The sequence below is a fragment of the Vicugna pacos genome, chromosome 15, assembly GCF_048564905.1.
Source record: "Vicugna pacos chromosome 15, VicPac4, whole genome shotgun sequence".
NCBI classification, from domain to species: domain Eukaryota; kingdom Metazoa; phylum Chordata; class Mammalia; order Artiodactyla; family Camelidae; genus Vicugna; species Vicugna pacos.
The window spans coordinates 6,031,211-6,050,342 of record NC_133001.1 but is presented as its reverse complement, the minus strand read 5'-3'; the positions used below and the strand labels follow the sequence as shown (position 1 = coordinate 6,050,342).

General features: G+C 41.2%; 1 protein-coding gene across 1 annotated transcript in view; it reads right to left on the bottom strand.

The window, feature by feature from the left end:
• Nucleotides 1–10,490: 10,490 nt before the first annotated feature.
• LOC102526173 (substance-P receptor) overlaps nt 10,491–19,132 on the bottom strand; it is a 161,352-nt gene continuing 152,710 nt past the window's right edge. The window contains exons 4-5 of the mRNA XM_072937553.1: nt 12,596–12,792; nt 10,491–11,028 (exon numbers count right to left, since the gene is read on the bottom strand). Coding sequence (XP_072793654.1) covers nt 10,737–11,028; nt 12,596–12,792 — 489 coding nt within the window. The 3' untranslated portion in view covers nt 10,491–10,736. The remainder of the gene's footprint in view (nt 11,029–12,595; nt 12,793–19,132) is intronic.

The following is a 19,132-nucleotide window of genomic DNA, read 5'->3' as shown; positions in this document are numbered from 1 at the left end:
ATTATAAAATGTCTTGGCGTGAGTCATTTCGAGTTCATCTTGTTTGAGACCTTCTGTGCTTCCTATTCCTGGATATCTGTTTCCTTCTTTAGGTTTGGAAAGATTTTACCCATAATGTCTTCAAAAACATTTTCAATTCCCTTTTCTCTTCTTTCTCCTTCTGGAATCCCTAGGTAATGTGTAGATTGGCAAGCTTTATAGTATCCCGCAGACCTCTTTCTTGCTTTCATTTAAAAAAAATGTGTCTTTCTTTCTGTTGTGCTAATTGGGTGATTTCCATGACTCCATCCTCCAGGTCACTTAATCTTTCTTATGCATCATCCAGTTTGTTATTTATTGTCTTTAGTTCAGCTTTCAACTCAGCAAGTAAGTTTTCTAATTTTAAGTGGCTCCTCCTTATAGTTTGTAGTTCCTTTTTACATTTGTATCAGCAGCCTTTCTTAATTCCTTCAGTACTTTTATTACCTCCTTTTGAACTTAGGATCTGGTAGACTGGAAACATATGTTTCAGTGTTCTTTCAGAGGCAGTCTCTTGATATTTTAATAGGGAGTGGTTCTTTTGCTTCTTCATTTTATTTATATTTCTCTGACTCATGATTTTAGGAGGAGAAAAGGTTATCTACTCTGGTCTTGAAGGGCTGTTTTTATGTGGGACTGTCCCTCTGTAGCCTGTGTGAGTCTAATATTTTTTGTGTAGGGCTCTTTTTAGTGTATGTGCTTGCCATGTCTTTCCTCAGTGTGTGCTAGCCATTATTCCCTCAATAGGAAATGTGATTGGTATTGTGGTGACCAGAGCCTGTACTGGATGTTGAGTGGGGCCTCATTTTTTTTCTCTGTGGTTGTCACAGTCATGTCAGGGGCAGAGTTTGCCCCCAAGTTATTGGAGTAGATGCCCCCAGATCTGTTTCTGAACTTCAGTGTGAGGTAGGAAGGACTGGAGAGCTTCTGCTGGGAGAGGAGCCACTGAGTATCCTTCTGTAGGATCTATCCACCAGAAGATGTGCTCTGTGGTGTCACCTGCCACTCATTAGGCAGACTCACAAAGAACAGTGTTGGCACTGCCTTTGGCCCAGCCTCAGCCATAGGAATGCAGGCAGCCAGCCTGGGAATCCCTCATGTGCTGTGGTCCTAAAGACATCCAGTGCATATTTGTGGCACAGATCTGCTGGAGTCAGGCACTGGGACTGCCATAATAGCGCACCTGGACCCACTGCAGGAGCTACAGAATCAGCCCAGACTCTGGCCCTGCCTCTGTGTGTGGATACCCCCAAAGCTTGCAGCCATTAATGCCAAACCTTCCCCAACCAGGAGAGCACAAATAATCCACTAGGTGTCCCATGGGCGCAGAGTTTACAAGCCTGCATAAATCCATGGATCTTACAGATGCTGCTTCTGAAGTTTGGAGAAACTTGAGGATTGGATCAGATTCCACTGCCTCTGCATGTGGGCAAACTGCAAGTGCTTGCATGTTCCCAGATCTCATAGAGAAGGAGCTGTGCCTGCTGTGAGCAAGCCTAGAGTGAGGCCACTATTGAGGGGTCCCACCCTCTTCCTTCTCACATGAGTTAATAATGGGGCTAACAATGGGGCTTCTATGGTGAACCCAGGCTCAGTCTTGTGCATGCCCCCAGTTATGGTTTGACCCACACTCCAGCCCCTTTTGGCTGTTTCTGTGCAGCCAACTCTAGTCCTCTAACTCAGGTCTGTCTTCTGAAGCTCAAGTTTTAGCTCCCAGTCCTATGTGCACCAGCATATGACCATCTTGGTTTGAGGAGTGCAGGGAGGTGGCCAGGAATGGCTGTGCTGGTCTCTCTTCATTCTGACGGCTGCAATCTGGCTGCTGCGCTTTTCTCTGAGCCTCTAAAGCTTTCTGTCTGTCCTGGCTGATTTCCCAGACAGTGAAGGGGGTTCTCAGGATACAGGAACCTTTCCTCTTTCACAGTTTCCTCCCAGGGTGCAGGTCCCAACACAACTCCTTTTTTTTTCTTTCATCCTATCTGATTATGTGATTATCTTTCTTGCAACATTGGTTGCATGAGATCTTCTACCAGCATTCAGTAAGTATGCTGTGAGAACTGGTCCACATGTAGATGTATTTTTTGATGTATTTATGAGAGGTGAGCTCTGTGTCCTTCTGTTCTTCCATCTTGATCTCCTCCCAGAAACCTTTCTTTTTATCCAGACCAATTTTATCTGTTTTTGTATAAAAGACTTTGGGTTCCCCAGTGATGGGTTGAGTCAAGGGACTCAGACCCTTTTTTAAAATATTTTTTAATTAATTAATTGGCCCAAGCAATTGTTGGTCAGATATCTCAGTGCAATTTTTTCTGCCTTTTAAATCTCTCTCTCTCTCCATATATATATTAATTAGGATAAATAGAATGGACTTCTTTTTAGGCCATTTAATGTTGTGGACCAATAGGGGGTTCCCTTTGGCCAATTCAACCTTAGTTAGTGTTGTATCAAAATGTTTGTTTAAATCCCATTAACATCCATTTTTTTGGACCCCATTTTTAAACAAGCATCTAAAGATTTTTTGTCCATTTGAGATAAGTCCCTTTAAAATTTCTACCTTGTGAAGAAGTCTCTAGATTCTCTTTTTAGTTTTTCTCTTAATTCCCCATTAATCAACTTAATTAACATTAATTATCCTAATGTTTTTATTAGCATTTGTAAATTTATAAGACCCACTGAAGGGAAGCAGAAACCACAAATAAGGTTTTCCAAATCGATTTTTTTTTGTTTTTTTGTTTTTCTTAAATTAAAGGAGTTCTTAGGTTAATCATTTTATATATATATCTTTTCCCACCTTCTAGTTTATTTTATTTTTCCATAGGTACCAATAAAATAGCTGTTTATGAGAGTTCTCTAAAAATTTACCAATTTAGATGTTTCTCCAACTTGAAGGATCCATCATCTGGCCATTGTGAGATATATCTTAGTAGTGACTCAGACCAAAAAGATGCAAGAGGCATCCCCACAGGGGAGTGTGAAAAATGCTGTTTAAACATGATCTAGAAACTTTACACCCAAAAATAGTCTAAGAAAGTAAAGATCTTCATTGTATAGGCTGATTCAATGAAGGTCAAGATGGCAAAAAGCCCCTGAGAGTTGACCCAGTGAGACAAAAAGGCTTTTCAGGATCTCAGTCTATTTTACTGGTTGCCAAATGGCTTCCAAATGTACACCACATGTTTACCTTCTGGATAACAGAGGCCAATTTCTCAACACAAACACACATACACACCCCACCAAAGAAGACCAGGTGGAACAGTTACATCTCCAAGACACAAGAAGAGAAATGCCAGTTCCCCCAAGAAGAGCTTTTGTTTCTTTAAGGTCAGAATTCTGAAAAGATGTTTTATCAAGTTGGCTTTCTCTTAGTTGACTATGTGTGCAATAAAAAAGCTCCATATTGGCCATTTTCAGGGTGAGATTTATTTTTTAATTCCCAATTAAGTAAGTATGTGTAAGTATATATTTTGTACATATATAAACATGGCTGGAATGTTGGTTGGAGGCAAAGATGTTAGGCCAGCCTCTCACCTAAATCACCAAATGGCTGCAGTGGCTGATGGATGGTTGCAACATCCTTTGTTAACTGATATGACAGGCGACATTTTTCTTCCACACTGTTTTCTATTTAGTTGTCTATTCCAGTGGTTCCATGGGCCATTCACATCATAATGACTAGCATGCTTGTTAAAATTCAGATCTACTAAGTCAGGATCTCTGGTGATGGGGCTAAGAATCCAGGCATTGATAAACCCCCTATGTGATTTTTATGCCCATTAGGATTTGAAGCCATTGAGTTTGTCTTACCAGTTTTCAGCTTCTTAGTTCCTTCTCTTGGGTACTAAACTCACCTTTCTTTCATGACTTAGCAGTTGTGTGGACAATGTTCAGGTCAACCTGGCCCCAGGACTCCCTCACCTTGTGCACCAATTTCATGAGCAATCCAGTAATCCCACCCCTGCCTCCAATATCTAGATGAGTCTGGCCTTGTGGACAGGACATGGATGCTTAAGTTGCTAGTTGTAAATGTAAGATATTATCCTTCTCAGTGACATAAGCTATTTCTCTTTCTAAAAGAAGACTTTATCCCCCAGAGAGATGTATATCTAGGGAATTCTGTGCACTCAAAGCTTAATGTGCCAAGATTAATTACAATGGGAGATCCTTAAAAATTTTTTTTACTTATTTATTTTTATTTAATTAATTTAATTTTGTCAGGGAGAGGGAAGTAATAAGTCTATTTATTTATTTACTTTTGGAGGAGATACTGGGGATTGAACCCAGGACCCTGTGCATGCTAAGCATGCACTCTACCACTTGGGCTATATCCTCACCTTTACCACTGGAAATCCTTGATAAGCCTCTTCTAATCATAGTTACAACTTGCTCGTATATCTCACCTAATTATAGCGACAACTACAGAGACTATGAGTATAATTTAGCCTTTGAAACATTTTTCTGATGGTGTAATGGGGTTATGGAAATTTGCTGCTCCTGGAAAGACCACCTATTAAATTAGCATTTTGGCAACATGTTTGGGATGGGCATTCCAGGCTAGGCTCTAACCCCTTTTAAGAATAGAGTAGAGACCTAGGAATATAATGAATAAAGGAAACAGCAGAGGGTCTTGCTTAAGACATTGGGCTTTGGGATCAGGCAGCTCTGAGATTCAGTTCTCACAGTGGGATCTCAAACAAATTACTGTCTATGTCCCGTTGTTCTCATATTAAATTAATGGCAATAATAACATTGATTTCACAACATGTGAAGGTTAAACATGATAAATGTACATAAAGTGCTTAGTACAAGATATTTAGAATGTAAGTTGTTATTATAATTAATATTTTAATAACATTATTGACATTATAGTTTCCTTCTAAGCAATTCTTCTCTTGTTCCTCTTTTTAGGGCTTCAGACTTTTCTGGAACACAAAGACCTTGGGGATATATTTGTGTGCCTTTTTTCACCGCATTTTGTGTATAGATGCAATCCAGACAACATGAACACCTAGGACCAAAGAGGTCTCAACTTCTTGGGGACCAAATGGGAAATCATCTTGTCTTGATAATAGCTGGGGAATGGATTCTGAGTTCACTGCTTGCTGATGTATAACCTCAATGTTGTCTTCTCTCTGAAAAATTAGGCAACATAATTATATCTCATTTAGGCCATGGGACCCTGAGTCCAGTACAGTAAGAGAGGTCTCCCAGAACACAGACCCAAGTTTTCCCTCTTTCACCTACTCTACTCACCCTTTTGAGCATTTATACTCTGTCTCTTATGGGACATAGGGACTGAATTCTGCACTGGAAATCTACAAAAAATCCATGACAATCATCTAGTAAGTTTAAGAAGCTGGTGAGGTTTGATGGTTCTGAGACATAGCATCCAGTTCCAAATCCAAAGCCAATGTAGATTAGAGCCGGATGTGACCCTGCTAAATCTAATGTATGCAACACAAAACAAATGCCTCCTGCCTCACAGGTGTTATGATGGACAAAACTGAGCCTTCCCTGCCACAATTTGGCATCAGCAGCAGCACAAAAAGCAGAGAAGCTTGTTATTTTTTTAAAGAGAGGTTCTTGCATGGCATCTCTGAGTGGGCTTCTGGGATGCCATGTCCCCTACTCTGCTTTTCCCCCAATAGAAGGCATAGGTCTCCACTGGTCTCCACTCCACCATTATGACAAAGCCCACTGGAACATTAGGGTCAACCCAGAGGCATCTGGGAGTTGGCAGAATGGTTAGAAATGTGCGATCTGAAAGGATAATGACATGAGGAGTCCGTGGTGGAGCCCCATGATCAGCTCTCAAAATCAGATTGGAAGTTCTCCTGGTGGGAACAGAAACAAAAGTGATTGTATGTATAAGTCCCCACTTCCTGTCCTACATATTCTAATGTGTGTGTCTTTCCTTCTTCAAATCCATAACCCAGACAACACCCAGGCATAGGAAAGTCATGCTCATGGCATTGGCTCTGGGAAACTTCAAAGTGACATCCCCAGATGCTGGCAGAGTGCATTTGGCTGTAGTGTTGGGTACATTATTCATTTGAATCCTTGACCTGTGTGTGCATTTTTATAAAGAGGATCCTCCAGAGGGCAGCAGAGAGCAGTCCTGTGGCCCTGAGACAGAACCCTGAGGGAGGCGGGGGTAAAGGTGGTGGTGGCCAGATTCCACTGGGGTTACTGAGGGACCGGCTTTTGATTTGGGAGGATTTAAAATCAACAATAAACTCAATTGAAAAAAAAAATCAAACATTGAAAGAGGGCTAAAGAATTTGGAACTTCACAACCTAAAAAAGCAAGGATGCCCATCAGATATGAGAAAACTTGGGAGGTTTTGGAAATAAGTGATTGGGATGGGAAAACATTTTCTGTGAGTGATTGCCTGTGCACTGCCACTGAAGAAAACATTAGGCCTTCAGAGCTCAGTGAGAGGTAGATGAGCCCCAGGAGGAGCAGAGTGGCTGCTGGGAAACTTGAAACAGCTTTGGAACAAAATCATAATTCACCTCAGACACCCAGATGAGTTAAAGCTGTAGAATGTCCTTAAAGATGTTCGTGGCAGTAAACACACCAAATTCTTGATTAAGGAGTGTGATTACTCTTCCATGAAAGATGTGCATGAAGAGGCCCTTTTCTATAAACAATTTATTTTCTCTCCTTCTCTGGAGAGCAGAGGATGAATGTTTCTTCTGAGAAGATTCAGGCTTTATACCCTTTATTACACACACACGCACACACACACACACACATACACTGTTCTACGTATGTTTGTGGGGAACTTAAAGGGAATTTGTGTATTCCTTGACGCTTATCCAGGCACCTCAGTTTAAGATGCTTTAAACAAAAAAATCTTTACTGTTTGTTTCTGAAACTGTGTTGGGTAGCTGTCTAGATTCTTCTCAAAATTCCCTCTTTCAAAGCTTTTACAATATGTGTCATTGCAAGTCTGTTAACAGCTGCTCATCACTCTTTTGAGGGCACATGCATGAGGGGTGAGGTGGTACATGTTGGCCTCTACTTCCTGGGCTTTCTTACAGGTTTCCAGGGCTCACAGAGATTAACCACTGAAGTTTCTAATACTGCCAAGGGTTTCCTGAAATGTGCTTTCAAACACAGGGGACAGGACCAAAGCTCTGGTGGCAGTTGTGGAAGTCATGGCACAGATTTCCCTTCAAGAGAGATCTGGTGATGGGTGAGCAACCAGCTGCCTGCCTCCAGCTGCAGAGCATTTAGGACCCATCACAGTTCAAGTGCAGACCACTGTTTCCCCAGAGAGCTCCCAGGCAGTGACCCAGCATGCTGGGGGTACCAGCCCTGGCTGTTTCTGCCAGTGCAGGGTTTTTCTCTGGGACCCTTTGCACACTGGTGGGTCAACTGAGACTTCCTGCACTGCAGACAGAGGCTCCTCTTGCTCAATCTTCCCCTCCCCCTTTCTGCCCGGGTGTCAGATCTGCACAGGGGGCTCAAGGCCTCCTCTGCCTACCTTCTTTACCCTTTATCTTTCCCAAGTGTTCCCCCAATAGGTCTCCTGCTGTCTGCTTCTGAGAGGATTCTGAACGGAGACAGCTCTGCTCATAGGTAACATTGTTGGCCACTTCACACAATCCCATTTTACTTTCACAGATCCCCAGCTGAAAACAGCCTCCACATCTTGCCAACCCATTTTGTCACAGGGTTAGGAGTTTGCTGGGTGTTGGGTTCCATTCTTCTGTCCATGCAGTTTTTTAGGGTTCATAGTACCACCCTCATTCAGCCTCTTGTAGGGTGCTTAGATTCCCTGGAGATGAGACAGAGGCATCAAGTGGTCAAAAACATACTTTATTTCTGTATGAAGATTCTTTCCAGGATCCCAGGATGGAAAACACAAAAACTTTAGGGACTACTCCTCTCTATTTAAATGATTCTTCTTGAAATCCAGGTCAATAAGGTCAGCTCCCAAACCCTCTTTTCCCAGCGTTCCATTCAGTCCTTCCAAGAGAAAGGGCATTCCGGACTGTCTTAGCATTCCAGTGGGAGGTGAGGAGGACAAGGACCCCTGTCCCGTAGTTCCTCCCACATAGGTCTCCCTCCCCACCCCTCAGTTACTACAGCCCTACTGGGAGTCCATGACGTACCTCCGCTTCCCTCTGAGAAAGAATGAGGAGGGATTGGCACAATATAAATAGCACATTGTCAGCAACTAAATCCCACATTTTATAAATAACATAACAAAGATGGCCCCATGATGCCTTACATTTGACTACTACTGATTAGTACATCAAGGATAAACACTGAGTGACGCATTTCTATAAGAATGAGACCCATGTACAGTGCACATCTTGGTGTTTCTCACCCATGGGAGGTAACAACGATTTTTTAAGTTAAGTGGTGGTTGGAGAGTGGGTCAGAGGAAGGCTTGCTGGGCTCTCTCAGAGGAAACGTTCCACCAGATTTGAAACCGACCCACTCGGTCTTATTATGTCAGTGATGATGCTGTCTAACCACATCCCTTCAGGTCCCCTGGACTGACCGGTGGTTCCCTTTGGAATTATCTCAGCGAGCTCTTGTTGCAAAAGCCTATCTTAAGGTCGTTGCCTTTGGCTTGATTACCTCTGTTCAATGTGAGTCTTTAGAATCCTATGGAGAATCTGCTTCCCAGCTGCCTCCATGCCTGCTGGGTAGCCTAGACCCACTAAGACTGGGGGGTTAGCAATGGCTTATCTGGTAGGCTTCTCAAGAGCAGAAGAAGCCATGTGTCCCCAGCTCAAGGTCAGGTCTAGAGCAAGTGCTTAATAATCCCTGTTGAATTCAACTCTAACCTCTTCCACGGAGAGGATGTCCCCTATCCCTTAACACTTTCTTCTTGGGTACCTCTCATAATCACGCTGGTTCTTAAATCCCTCTGAAGTGAATAATCCATATATGGCATGATTCTTTATCAGAAGTATGACTAACACTTTGGGCACTGACTTTTGTTGCCCCAAATTTATGTGTTCTAATCACATATTTACATTGAGATGGCTTTACTTCATTTAATCCTTCTCATGCTGCTTTGGAGAATATGGCTGTCAAGTCTTTCTGGCTTAGACTGTTGCTATACAAATTCCTCCTGGTTTGCCAATGCCTGTAGGGTTAGAGCCAGCATGGCTGGTAAAGGCTGTAAAGTCTATTCCCAGCATTGTTCCCTCAAAATGATGGATGCAGAACATATGCCTACATTCTTCAAATAATGAGGAAGGCATTCATGGTAGTTACATGAAGTTTCTGCTTTTAGCCACGAATGGACAAAGTGCAGATCTGGAAGACAAAAAGAAACTGCATGCCTACCTGCTGGAAAACCCAAAACTGTGTTAGGACATGAAGCTTTAAGTTCAGGACTCTTGGTCAACTGACTGTTCCATAGGGTTGATCAATCATCCCACCTCTTATAGACAGGGAACCAGCAAAGCCAGGGGGCAGGAAGGGGAGATTCAGAGAGTCTAAAGGGAAGATGCAAGGTGGCCTCTTCCCACAATTGTTGTTGCAGGGTGCAGCCTCCTCAGTCATTCGGCATCTGAGTGTATTGTATGCCTTGTGTTAGTATAAAGCCAAAACTTGATTAGTGCCCCTGCCCTAAGACACCCCAAAGGTCAGAGCAGAGAGCCCACATCTGTCTTCCCTGATGCCATTCTCCATCTCTGAGTCTCAGCCTGCTAAAGCCTGATGAGGAGATGCAGGCTTTGACGTGAAGTCCTCTGCTCTGTCATAGACCAAAATCTTCCAGGAGAAGGAAAGTACTCATGGTTTTAGGATAAATCAGAGAATGTCATGTATGGATATTGACACATGGTCTTGGCAGTCGCCACATCTCTAGTTGCTGGATGTTAAATTGGTAAACTTGCTCCTATTCTTTCTGTGACTACCAATTTTTGGTGAAATACACAAAAAACTCATAAAATCATTGAACCACTGAATGCTGAAATTCCAAGGAACACCTTGATAGTAGAATTCAGCCTCATAGTTTTACAAATAAGGAAAGAGGCTCAGATAGGTAAGTACGGCACAGCTCTCACTCTGGGTCCACAACAGACATTAGCTAGTATCAGTAGACATATTCTAGCTGCACTGATTGCCCAAGACACTCGCTGGGGACATAGTGCAGATGACCTTGAGGCTCTCAGTCCCATGACGCACTGAGATTTTGAGATGCCAGGAAGGGGCAGAAGTATGCCTTCTTTTCATGGGTGCTTAGAAGACAGGGTTCAATCTTTCATTCATATCTTATGTGGTTCCTCCTTTTGTTCACTTTATCAAGCAGAGACTGAGCCAGTGTGAGCCATCAGCTAAAGGAAGATAATCTAAGCAAGACTGAGAACAAATTTATTGATGCAGGACAGGGCTCCAGGCAAACAGATCCCTTGGATCTGTTGCTTCACTGCAAGATGCACCTTGAAATGAGCACCCACATGCAATTCAAGTTAATTCTAGGATCATGAAATGGACTGTAGAGAAAATCAAGTCTAACCTTCCCATGTTACAGGCTCAGAGAAGTTTGATGATTTGTTTCAGGTCACACGGCTTCTGGGTGACAAAGACATGGAAGAATCCAGGCTTTTGACTCCAGGATGGAATGTTTTCCCTAAACTATTCTGACCCTTTCACAGGCCCCAAGGATGTTTCCTATGGTTTCTATATTGAGGATTTATTCATGCATGACAAAGAAGTGGTGGTCAAGCTACTGATGGCCCTGTGATCTAGGAGAGCGTGTTGGAGTAGAAGCTGAAGCTCTCTGTCATGGTCTTGGAGTCGCTGCGAGAGGAGCCATTGGAGGTCTGGTCCAGGGATGAGGGCATGGCCTTGGGGCCTTCCTCCAGCTCTTCCTCATGGGCCCCCACCACGGTGGAGACAGTGGTCTCCAGGCGGCTGACTTTGTACACGCTGCCCTGGGTCTGGAGGTACCGAGTGGATTTCATTTCAAGCCCCTCATAGTCACCAGCACTGATAAAAGGGCAGCATCGGAAGGCGTGCTTGAAGCCCTGACGGAACCTGGGGAGAGAGAGAGGATGGAGAGGTAACCCTTGGGGATGGCCCACTTTTGGAGGGCTTTCTCATCACTGCAGTAACTCTGTAACACATGGTCATAGCCAAACATGACTCTGTGTGATTATTTTTTAAATTAATTGACAGCTGGAGGTGCCAAGGGCAACAAGATTTAAAGGTCAGTCATCAAGGTCAACTCCAGGACTAGAACCCAGGATCACATGAAATGCATGTCCATACTGAGGGCAGTGGTTGAAATATGCTGCCTTCACTGGTTTGGGGTCAGCTGATTTTGGGTCAATTCAACATCAGTAAAAACATTCACCAAGTGTTTAGTGTGCACACAACGCTGTGTCAAGACAGTCCTTTTCTTCAAGTGGCCCACTGACTTTCTGCCAATCACGTCCCTTCAGTGTGCCTCACTTCCCTTGTTTTTTTAAACAGAGATTTAGCCTTTGCTTAAAGGCATGCTGTGAGATTTAACCCAGAAATGTTTAGGTAGGTTGTGAGGTTCTTAGAAGAAAGACGAATCTGTGAGCGAGACTAACAAAGACCATTTGGACAAGTCCCAGAGAATATCAGTCCCCAGATTTACAGCACCTGAGTGCCTCATTCACAGAAGGCACTTTATAGGCTGAAGACTGCTGGCTGTAAATGTGACAAGCATTTTATCCCTCTCCCTGCCTTCTGCCTCCTTTTCACACAGAGGCTGGAGTGGTGCTATGTAGGACAGAGCTGCCACCACGGAATCTCAGCTCCCTCTTGGGGACTCTGCACACTGTGGTGAATTATTGCTGACCACTATTCCTCATGGCTTCTCCCTTTTCTTACTTGTCTGAGGTTGGCTTCCACTTTGGGGAAGGCTTTCCTGACCCCTGTGGCCAAGTAAAGGCAGAATCAAACCTTTGAGGCCCTGACTTCCTTTTGCTTATCTTGTCCTGCAGGACATGATGGAATAAACTGGACAAAGGTGCCCAGATTACATGATGGGATGGGAAGAGGACAGTGAGAGACCAGAGAAAGGAAAAGATGCCCTGTGGTGGATAATATTCTAATGACATCAAACTTGCTCTCTCTCTTTCTCTCTTGTATTCTTTCTTTCTGTCTCTCTCTGACTCTATCTCTCTCTGACTTTCTGTCTCTCCCTGTCTGTTTGCGCAGCCTTCTGTGCATGGAATCCATAGAGCAGGCTGAGGAAATTCATGAACTTGACCCAGCCTGCAACCTGCTTTTTATGCATCAATCACAGAGGTTTTTTTTATTTGCCTCTGCCCCCTACCTTCCACCATTGACTTAGTAACCAGTGTTTAAAAGCCAGAGGATTTCACACAAAAATACAGATTTTGCTTCCTTTGGAAAAGAAAAAAAAAGTCTCCTTGGGGCTCATGCTCCTGCATGGTGATAATCAGCAGGGACTGAACAGGTGATGATTAGTTTAGTTTTCTGCAGCCTCTACCATTCCCTCTTGTCTCACAGCCAGCTTTGCTCATTTAGTTTACCTGCTTGGGGTGGGGGTGATATAGACAAATGGTCTTCTCTTCCTTGGAGAGAGAACTGGGGATGGGATTCTTACCTGTCATTGAGGCAGCAGTAGATGATGGGGTTGTACATGGTAGAGCTCATGGCCAGCCACATGATGGCCAGGTAGACTTGCTGAATAAACTTCTCCAGGTAGAGATCAGGTTTGATGTAGGGCAGGAGGAAGAAGACGTGGAAGGGCAGCCAGCAGATGGCAAAAGTGCATACAACGACAATCATCATCTTAACCACCTGGCAAGAGAGTGAGACAGGTGAGACCACTAGCACACCCTCCTTTTCTCATGGTTATTTTCTCTCTTTCTCTGCCTCCTTACTGTGCACATGTCATATAGAGTGGAAACTATAATAACATCTTTCAACATGGAGGAAGGGCCATTTATATGCCATACCAAAGGAATTTGGTTATGTCAGTGGTTCTCAAAGGGTGGCCCCAGGACCAGCAACATAACCATCACTTGAGAACTTGTCAGAAAGGCAAATTCTTGGACCCCATCCCAGACTTCATGTTTGAGAACCACCATATTATATCATCCTTCTGGGCAATAACTGGAGAAGCCAAGGGAGACCAGACTGATGAATGAAGAGGAATGGGTGTTCAGGAGGAAGAGGCCCAGGAAGGGGGAGAACATAGCAGAAGGAAAGGAGCAATGAGCCAGAGCAGGCTGCTAAGCTTGAAGATTCAAGGGGAGGGAAGAGAAGGGATGGGATTTGGACAGCAGCAGCAAGGGGGTCAAATGTTTGAAGGGAATAATCATTAAAAGTTTTTATGAGTAATAGGTGATGTAACCCATTCCTTTTTATCCCCAAGAAATCTTCAGAGAAAAACTGCCTAGAAGAGGTCTGGCCAAGATAGCGGAGTAGGAAGACTCTGAGCTCACCTCCTCCCGAGAGCACACCAAAATTACAACTATTCACAGAACGACTATCTATGAGAATGACCTAAAGATTAGCAGAAAGACTTTCCACAACTAAAGATATAAAGAAGGAACCATAATGAGATGGGTGGGAGGGGCAGAGATGCAGTAATATTGAAGACCCACAGCCCTGGAGAGGTGACCCACAAATGGAAGGATAATCACAATTACAGAGGTCCTTTCCAAGGAGCAAGAGGTCTGAGCCCCACATTGGGTTCCTCAGCTAGGAGGTCCTGCACTAGGAAGATAAAACTTAAGACTTTCTAGCTTTGAAGTCCAGCAGGGTTTGCATACTGGAAAGCCAGAGGGCTGTAGGAAATGGAGATTCTGCTCTTAAAAGAGTGCATAAAAAAGTATCACATGCTCTAAGTCCCAGCACAGAGGCAATGATTTAAAGAAGCCTGGATCAGACCCACTGCTGACCTTGAAGAACCTCCCAGAGAGGCAGGAGGGAACTGGGACCACCCCTGGGGACATAGATGCTGGTGGCAGCCATTTTTGGGGAGCTCATTCTACCACGAGGACACTGGTTTTGGCAAATGCCAGTTTAGAGTCCTTCTTCTAGCCTATTAGCTCTGGGAGTTTACCCACCCAGCAGCTGGCTGGCACCAGCTTGAGACCCCCCCATGGACCCATAGTCAGCTGCCCCAGGACCTGGACCTGTGCATCAGTGGGTTGGCACCAGCCTCAGGGCCCTTGTACCTTGCAACTATATAGGCAGGGGCTCAACTCCACCAATCAGTGGGCCAGCAGCCACCAAACAAGGCAGGGCTTGGGAGTGAACTGGGCTGGAGCTAACCTCATCTACCGCAGTAGTCAGCCCCACCACAACAGAAGGACCCACACAGCACACATAGGAGGCACCCCTAGAGTATATAGCTCTGCTGGTTAGAGGGGAATGTGCTACTGGGCCCTATAGGGCAGCTCCAACATAGGCCACTTCTCCAAGATCAGCACATGTAAACAACTTACCTAATGCATATAAATAAGTAGAGAGAAATAAGCATACACAATGTGAGGAGACAGAGTAATGTGTTCTAAACAGGGAACAAGACAAAAACCTCAGAAAAAGAGCTAAATGAGGTGGAGGTAAACAGTCTAGTCGAAAAAGAGTTCAAGAGCTTAAAGGTGGTCAATGAACTCAAGAGAAGAATGGATGAACATAATGAGAATTTAAACAAAGAGTTCGAAAATATAAAGAAGGACCAAACAGAGCTGAAGAATACAATAACTGAAATAAAAAATACACTAGAAGGAAACAACAATAGATTAGATGATACAGAGGAATGGATGAGCAAACTGGAAGACATCAAAGCTAAAGAAAAAAGAAAAAAAATAAAAAATGAGCATAGCTTAAGAGACCTCTGGGACAACCAATCAAAAATGTATTAATATTTGCCTTATAGGAGTCCCAGAGAGAGAAGAGAGGGGAAAGGGCAAATAATTTATCTGCAGGGATGACAGCAGAAATGTTCTCTAACCTGAGAAAGGAAAGAGACATCCAGATCCAAGAAGTACAAAGAGTCCCAATCAAGATGAACCCAATGTAGTTTATATCAAGACACATTATACTAAAATGGCATATATTAAAAATCAGAGAGAATATTAAGAGCAGCAGGAGAAAAGCAAATAGTTACATACACAGGAACTCCCATAAGACTGTCAGCTGACTTTTCAGCAGTAACTTTGCAGGCCAGAAAGGAGTGACACCGTATATTCAAAGTGATGAAAGAATAAAACAGACAGCCAAGAATACTCTATTTGGTAAGGCTATCATTCGGATTTGAAGGTGAGATAAAAATTTTAAGACAAGTAACAGCTAAAAGAATTCAACACCACTAAAATGGCCTAACAGAATGTTAAAGGAACTTCTCTAAGTGGAAAAGAAAAGACCACAACCAGAAATATGGAAAACATGAGAGAAAAAAATCTCATCGGTTAAGGCAAACATGCAACAAAAGTAGCAGGTCAACCACTTATAAAGCTAGTAGGGAGCTTAAAAGACAAAAATAAAAAAATCATCTATATCCACAATAATAGTTAAGGGATATACAAAATGAAAAGATATAAAATATGATGTCAAAAACATTAAAAATGAAGGGAGAATAAAAGTGAAGGACAGTTAGAATACGTTCAGACTTAAATGGTCACCAACTTAAAATAATCACATATGTATGTATATATAGGTTGCTATATATAAGTCTCATGGTAACTATGAACCAAAAATCTATAATCGATATACATGAAAAAAGAGAAAGGAATCCAAATATAACTTTAAAGGCAAACATTAACTCACAAGGGAAGAGAGCAAAAACAGAAGAAAGGAACAACAACAACAAAACTATAAAAACAACTAGAAAACATTAAAAATGGCAGTAAGTACATACCTATCAATAATAACTTCGAATTTTAATAGACTAAGTGCTTCAATAAATAGACATAGAATGGAAGAACGGATACAAAAATAAGACCCATTTATATGGTGGCTACAAGAGACTTACTTCAGATTTAAAGATACACAGACTGAAAGCAAAGTAAAGGAAAAACTTATTCCATGCAAATGGAAATGAAGATAAAGCTGGGGTAGCAATACTTATACCAGACAAGATAGACTTTAAACAAGACTATGACAAGAGACAAAGAAGGACATTACATAAAGATCAAGGACTCAATCAAAGAAGAAGTGATAACATTTGTAAATTTATAGGTACCCAATATAGGAGCACCTAAATATCTATAGCAAATATTAACAAACATAAAGGAGAAATCGACAGTAACACAATAATAGGAAACTTAAACAACCTAAATTAAATCAATGGGAAAATCATCTAGGCAGAAACTTAGTAAGTAAAATTGACCTTAAGTGACACATTAGACATATTTATAAATTGAGAGAGGGAGAGACAGACAGAGAGAGAGAGAGAGAGAGGGAGAACATTCTATTTAAAAGAGGCAGAATACGCATTCTTTTCAAGTACACATGGAACACTCTCCAGGATAGATCACATGCTAGGCCACAAAACAAGCCTCAGTAAAGTTAAAAAGACTGAAATCATATTAAGCGTCTTTGCCAACCACTATGCTATGAGACTAGAAATCAATTACAAGGAGAAAAAAAACTGCAAAAAACACAAACACATGAAGGTTAAACAATATGCTACTAAACAACGAATGGATCACTGAAGAAATTAAAGAGAAGATTTTAAAAAACCCTGGAAACAAATTAGAATAAAAACACAATGATCCAAAATTTATGGGATGCTGCAAAGGCAGTTCTAACAGGGATGTTTAGATTTATACAAACCTGCCTCAGGAAACTAGAAAAATCTCAAACAACCTAACCTTATACCTGAAGGAACTAGAGAAAGAAGAACAAACAAAACTCAAAGTTAGTAGAAGGAAAGTAATCATAAAGATCAGAGCAGAAATAAATGAAGTAGAGGCTAAAAAAATTTAAAAGATGAAAGAAATTAAGATCTGTTTTTTAAAAAAGATAACCAAAATTAATAAATCTCTAGCCAGACTCATTAAGACAAAAAAAGAGCGAGCTCTAATAAGTAAAATCAGAAATGAAAGAAAATTTACATTCAATGTCAACAGAAATACAAAGGATCATAAGAGATTACTAAATACAATTAAATGCCAAGAAAATGGACAACCTAGAAGAAATAGGTCAATACCTGGAAAAGTACAATCTCCCATGACTGAATTGTGAAGAAGTGCAAAATGCAAACAGACTAATTATCAGTAATAAAATTGAGTCAGTTATAAAAACAAAACAAAACAAAACAAAAACTCCCAACAAACAAAAGTCCTGGACCAGACATCTTCATAGGTAAATTCTACAAAACATTTAAAGAAGAGTAGTTAACACCTACCCTTCTCAAACTATTCCAAAAAATTCGAAGAGGAAGGAACACTTCTGAACTCATTCAATGAAGCCAGTATCACTCTGATACCCAAATTAAAGACACCACAAAAAATAAAATTAGAGGCCAATATAACTGATGAACATAGATGCAAAAAATCCTCAATGAAACATTAGCAAACCAAATTCAACAATATATTAAAAGGATCAGACACCATGTCTGAGTGGAATTTATGCCTGGGATGCAGGGGTGGCTCAATATCAGTAAATCAGTCAATATCATGTTAACAAATTGAAGAATAAAAAATCATATGATCAACTTCACAGATGCAGAAAAAAAAAACTTTTGACAAAATTCAATACCCATTTTATGATAAGAATATTCACCAAAGTGGGTATAGAGGGAACATACTTCAACATATAAAGGCCATATATGACAAGCCCACAGCTAACATCATAACTCAATGGTGAAAAGCTGAAAACATTTCTTCTAAGATCAGGAACAAGACAAGGTTGCCATTCTCTCCCTTTTATTCAACATATTATTGGAAGGCCTAGCCAAAGCAATCAGACAAGAAAAAGGAATAAAAGGCATATGAATTAGAAAGGAAGAAGTAAAACTGTCCTGTTTGCAAATGACATGATACTATATATAGAATATCCTGAAGACACCACCAAAAAAATTAGAACCAATAAATGAGTTCAGTAAAGTGGCAAGATATAAAATTAATATACAGAAATCAGTTACATTTCTATGTACTAACAATGAACTATCAGAAGGAGAAATTAAGAAAACAATCCCATTTACAGTTGGATCCAAAAGGATAAAATACCTAGAAATGAACCTAACCAAGAAGGTAAAAGACTTGTAACTATAAGGGAAACTATAAGACATTGATAAAATAAATTGGAGAGGACACAAACACAAACAAGATACAGCAAGCTCATGGATTGGAAGCACTGACATTGTTAAAATGACTACACTGCCCAAGGCAATCTATAGATTCAACGCAGTCTATCAAAATACCAAAGGCAATTGCACAGAACTAGAAAAAATAATCCTAAAATTTGTATGGAAATACAAAAGACAATAAATAGCCATAACAACCTTGAGAAAGAAGAACAAAGCTGGAGGTATTAAGCTATCTGATTTCCTGATTTCAAAAACCATAGTAAAAACTATAGTAATCAAAACAGCATGGTACTGGCACAAAAGAGACATAGAGCTCAATAAAACAGAATAGAGATCCCACAAACAAATCCACACACATATGGACAATTAATCTTTCACAAAGGAATCAAGAATATACAACAGGGAAAAGACAGCCTCTTCAACAAATGATGTTGAGAAAAGTTGACTGATACATGCAAAACAATCTAACTGGATTACATTCTCACATCATATATAAAAATAAACTCAAACTGGATTAAAAACTTAAATGGGAGACCTGAAACCATAAAACTTCTAGAAGAAAACATAGGAAGCACTCTTTTTGACTTCGGTGTTAGTAATTTTTTTGGATATGTCTCTTCAGGCAAGGGAAACAAAAGTAGAAATAAACAAATGGAACTATATCAAAGTGAAAAGCTTTTGCACAGTGAAGGAAACCATAAACAAAACAAAAAGACAGCCTACTAAATGGGAGAAGATATTTGCAAACAATATATTTAATAGGGGATTAATATCCAAAATATACAAAGAATTCATAAAACTCAACATCAAAAAAAAATGCATTAAAAAATGGACAGCCATCTGCATAGATGTTTTTCCAAAGAAGACATACAGATG